This window comes from Arabidopsis lyrata, assembly GCF_000004255.2.
Source record: "Arabidopsis lyrata subsp. lyrata unplaced genomic scaffold ARALYscaffold_6, whole genome shotgun sequence".
NCBI classification, from domain to species: domain Eukaryota; kingdom Viridiplantae; phylum Streptophyta; class Magnoliopsida; order Brassicales; family Brassicaceae; genus Arabidopsis; species Arabidopsis lyrata.
The window spans coordinates 20446271-20450516 of NW_003302550.1; the positions used below are offsets into that span (position 1 = coordinate 20446271).

General features: G+C 35.0%; 2 protein-coding genes across 2 annotated transcripts; one reads left to right on the top strand and one right to left on the bottom strand.

Annotated features, from left to right (window-relative positions):
* Nucleotides 1-789: 789 nt before the first annotated feature.
* On the bottom strand, nucleotides 790-2164 carry LOC9308594. Its single transcript, XM_021023829.1, has one exon. It carries the CDS (start codon nucleotides 1947-1949, stop codon nucleotides 1227-1229), a length of 723 nt encoding a protein of 240 aa, XP_020879488.1. The 5' UTR covers nucleotides 1950-2164; the 3' UTR covers nucleotides 790-1226.
* A 140-nt stretch (nucleotides 2165-2304) lies between these two features.
* Nucleotides 2305-3523, top strand: LOC9310706 (pectinesterase inhibitor 5). The gene is made up of 2 exons (XM_002872479.2): nucleotides 2305-2848; nucleotides 3102-3523. The coding sequence occupies exons 1-2, from the start codon at nucleotides 2639-2641 to the stop codon at nucleotides 3441-3443; spliced, it is 552 nt and encodes a 183-aa protein (XP_002872525.1). The 5' UTR covers nucleotides 2305-2638; the 3' UTR covers nucleotides 3444-3523.
* The last annotated feature ends 723 nt before the right edge of the window (nucleotides 3524-4246 follow it).

Genomic DNA, 4246 nt, shown 5'->3' on the forward strand with positions numbered 1-4246 from the left:
CAAGTGATTCCTATGAAACATTCAAGTGCTTTGTACCGATAGAAATATAAATGCTTACTGATCTAACACGAGTGTTTTCACTAAACACTTAGTCTTTTAGTTGGTAAAGCTGGCTGATGTTAGTTACCATAACCACCTCAAACTCTCATGTACTTTATATGAAAAAGCATATCTAAATAAAGCAGACTCAATGCAATGCACTTTGGTATTCATTTTAATCTTGTTCCATCAATCTCAAAATTCTCCAAAGACTCCTTTGATTCCAGGAGATTAACGAGTTCTTAGCAGCCATAGAGTATTAGCTCTTCAATAGCTCTCAGCTGTTCAAAACAATTCGGAAGTCTCACAAACGCTTTGTAGCCTTTCATATTCCTTAGAAGATGTTTTTGGAATACAAGAAGGAAATCAGGCCCCTTTAGTGCAATGCCTTCCAACTTACCATCACTTATGCAATTAATCAAGGTGAGAATTTTCAGGGAATTCAACTTCATCTAAGGCAGAGAGGAGAGGAGAGGCGAGGCTCGTGCATCCTCCCAACTTCCCATCACTTATGCAACATCGCCAAGTATGTGAAGCCTTCAACATTCCGAGTGCCTACGAAGACTGAAATATCGAACAGCTCACATGAATGACTAAGATTAACTTTACAATCAAGATAAACGAGCCTTTGTTGCTCGTTATTCATCATCTTTTAAACCAAGAGATCGACAATAGAAAGAACGTTCACTTTTTATTGCATATATTTGGATGTTGAGTATCCTACAACTGTTAGTTGATTGGAAAGACGAATGAAACCATAAACCCTTGTGGTTAAATCTGAATATAAAGGTTAAGAATCTAAACTAGTGAACATGTTATAAATTTAAGCATTGACAAAGAAACTAAATTCGTCCAGTTCGAAAACCAACCCAAATCATATCTCCTCCTTAGCCACATTGCGCTTATTTTTCTTTTGTTGAGCCTTGAGGACAAAAAGATCACTAGTTGCAGAGCTCTTCAGTACCATTGGAAATGTTGGACAACTATTTCTCTCATGTGCATGAACCTGGAGCATTCAGCTGCAATATTAATGGCTACATCACTACCAATCTTCAACATCACTACCGAGCTTTGTATAGCGTAGAATAAATGTAGGTCGAAATACTAGTGATTCAAAGAATAAACTTAAATATCTACAAAAATAAGAAATGATGGTTGTGTAACAGAATGTCTCTCATGTATCCAAATCAAAGCCTTCTTATATCATCTTCTTCCTCTTTGTCAGCAACTTTAACCTTCTTCTTAACCCGATCTTCAAAACCACCCGCCGATTCTTTCCTCCGCTTATTTATACTCAAAGTACAAAGCAAGCTCTTCTCTTTGTCAACATCACTCCGAGAATGTGTCATCTCAATTCCTCTAGAACCCTGATTTCCCTTACCATCCACACCGTATTCTTTCGACATAGACAACAAAACACCAGCACAAGTATCTTCATCACCACCAACATCACACACATTCTCCTTCTCATCCCAACAAGGAAACTCCCTATACTGAAACCTAAACTTCTTAGGCACATAACCAGAACACTTCCAAAGCTGCCGACTAAAAACCGACGAAACACATTCAAACAAAGCCAAATCACCACCAGGAACTCCTTGTACATGAACCCTTTCTTCAATTGGTATCTCTGAACAAGTCTTCAATACAACAGTCTCACTCTGAATAGATGAATTCTCCATTCTCAACGATTTAGTAACCGATAACTTCGACAATTCATCGTCGTTCTTTTTGATCTTACACCTGTGGCAAACAAACAAATCATCACCTTTAACATAACGAGAACACCATGTATGAACCCAAACACCACATTCATCACAATCAACCATCTCTTTACCATCATCAAAATTCACACCACAAACACAATCTACAGTCCAAGATTCATAAACCCAATCCTCGTGTGGCTTCATATCAAATTTACCCCAAAAAAAAAAAAAAACCTAAACGCCTAAATTTCTCTGATTCTTCCACAAATTTAGCAAGAAATCGCCCTAAATTTCGAAGCTTTGTCAAACCAATTCGTCTCTTCTCAACGACGATTGTAATGTTACGTGAAGGAGCTTTGAGATTCTTGATAGAGAAAAAAAGAAACGTATCTTGACGTAAATCTATGATTTCTGAACGAAGAAGACGAAGACTCACCGAAGATAGAGAGACAATTATAACGTTTATCGATTTACTACACTATGGGCCGTAATGGGCCGTAATGGGCCGTAATGGGCCGTAATGGGCCGTAATGGGCCGGTATGGGCCGGTCTTAGAAGAAAGATACTGCCCTTTTTTCTGGGACAAATCTCAAATTCTTTTTTCTTTCTATATTAGACTGTCTCAAGTCAATTAATTTTACTAATTTTAGTGACTTGAGGAAGGCAGTGTTACTCTCGTTGACACCAATAAATTGTTAATCCAAAAATTTTACTACCATTAACTTTTTACTGTATTTACTAATTTAATATTGTTTCATTTTCTTTTTAGTATTCTACCATTCAAATTTTCCTAATTTAGTAAGAACAGTTTTTAGCTTTCAATATCATCAATCATAAATAAAGTTGTTTTTAAAATGTGAAAGAGAAAATACCGAACACATTTGTTTCTCATTATGGCTACAATGCTTGCTAAACACATAATTTTTCCTTTGTCGTTGTTCTTATTCGTGCTTCATGAGTTTCCAGTCGCAAACGCGATGCTTGTTAAAGACATGCATGCATTTTGCAAGGAAACAAATGATGTGAACTTCTGCTTGAAATACATTGGTACAGACAAGCGTATATTAGCAGCACGCGACCTCAACGACGTTCTTTTAATCGCGGTAACGTTAGATAATTAGTTTGTAATTACTTTAATTATAATGAATTAGTTATTTATCTGATAAAATAAAGTGTATGGTTAGAATACAATGTTGAACAAAGATTCATAATATCCATTCTCCATTGAGATTCGAGTTTTTTTTTTATAGAAACCATACAAAAGAATGAACACAATAAAAATGAAGATCGATAATAAAAATTTGAGACATGGGAATCTGCTTTATTTTAATCTCACTCATTAAAATTTATTATCAGTTTTCTCAGTGCAAAATCCAAGTGACCAACGCAGCCAAACAAATCAACAAAGTCCGCCAAAAGTTTAGTGGTCCAATTGGAAAAGAACGGATCAACTTTTGTGAGAGAAACTACGGTTTAGCGTCCACTATGTTCCAAGAAGCTTATGAAATGGGACAACAAAAAATGCTCGCATACAGAGCTCACTTAACTGCGCAGGTTGGCTTGGACTATGTGCGCGATTGCGAAGACGAATGGAAAAAGAATGGTCCAATACAAAAGTCTCCTGTCACTTTCTATAACACAAATGTTGTAAAACTATTTTCTATTATTCGTCTTATTATTAGCAAGCTTAAGCATTAGTTGTACCAGAATTAACCAAAACTTTCATTTAGTTCAACTTTGATTAGTTATATATGTGTGGAATAAATAAGTCTTGTTTCTAGACTTGTCACTTGATGGAACCAAGGTTGAATTAAAGTACCAAAAAATTACAAGTGAATTTTTCCGGTAAGGATCTCAGATTATTTACATCGCATTAATCTATTTACATTAATTCGTGATCTTCTGTTTACGTTGGAGTTTGGAGTATGGTAAAATGTTTTCTCTTGCTGAATCTAAACAAGATGGGCCTCTTGGTATGGGCCTCAAATTATTTGAAGTGAACGGATCTTCGACGAATTTATTCATTTAACCACTTTCTTTCTTTCTTTCCTTCCTTTTAATCCTGATCGTGATCCGTCCGACACGAACAACACATACTGGTTTCGTTTGGTTCAACGTCACTCAATTTTTGTTTTTTTTTTCCATTTTTTTTTCGGTTTAAACCCAATTACCCAAGTAGTTTTTTACTTCGTGTCAAGGACACAACTCGAAGCTTATCAACCCTCTATATCTTAATCGTAATATCAAAAATATTAGTATTATCTCAATACTATTAAAAGAGAAGTACAAATGAAAATGGGTCGGATTAAAATCAGAAAATTGACCCGAAATTCTGAAATCGGATCTTTGAAAATTTTTTGGAATATAAATTCGAATTAATAATGAAAAATCGAAATAAAATCAAATATTTATGGAAATCAAATAAAATCTGATTGTACTTATGGTAACTAATAATAAAAGCATATTCCAAACAATATTATACATTAATTACGTATAATAAA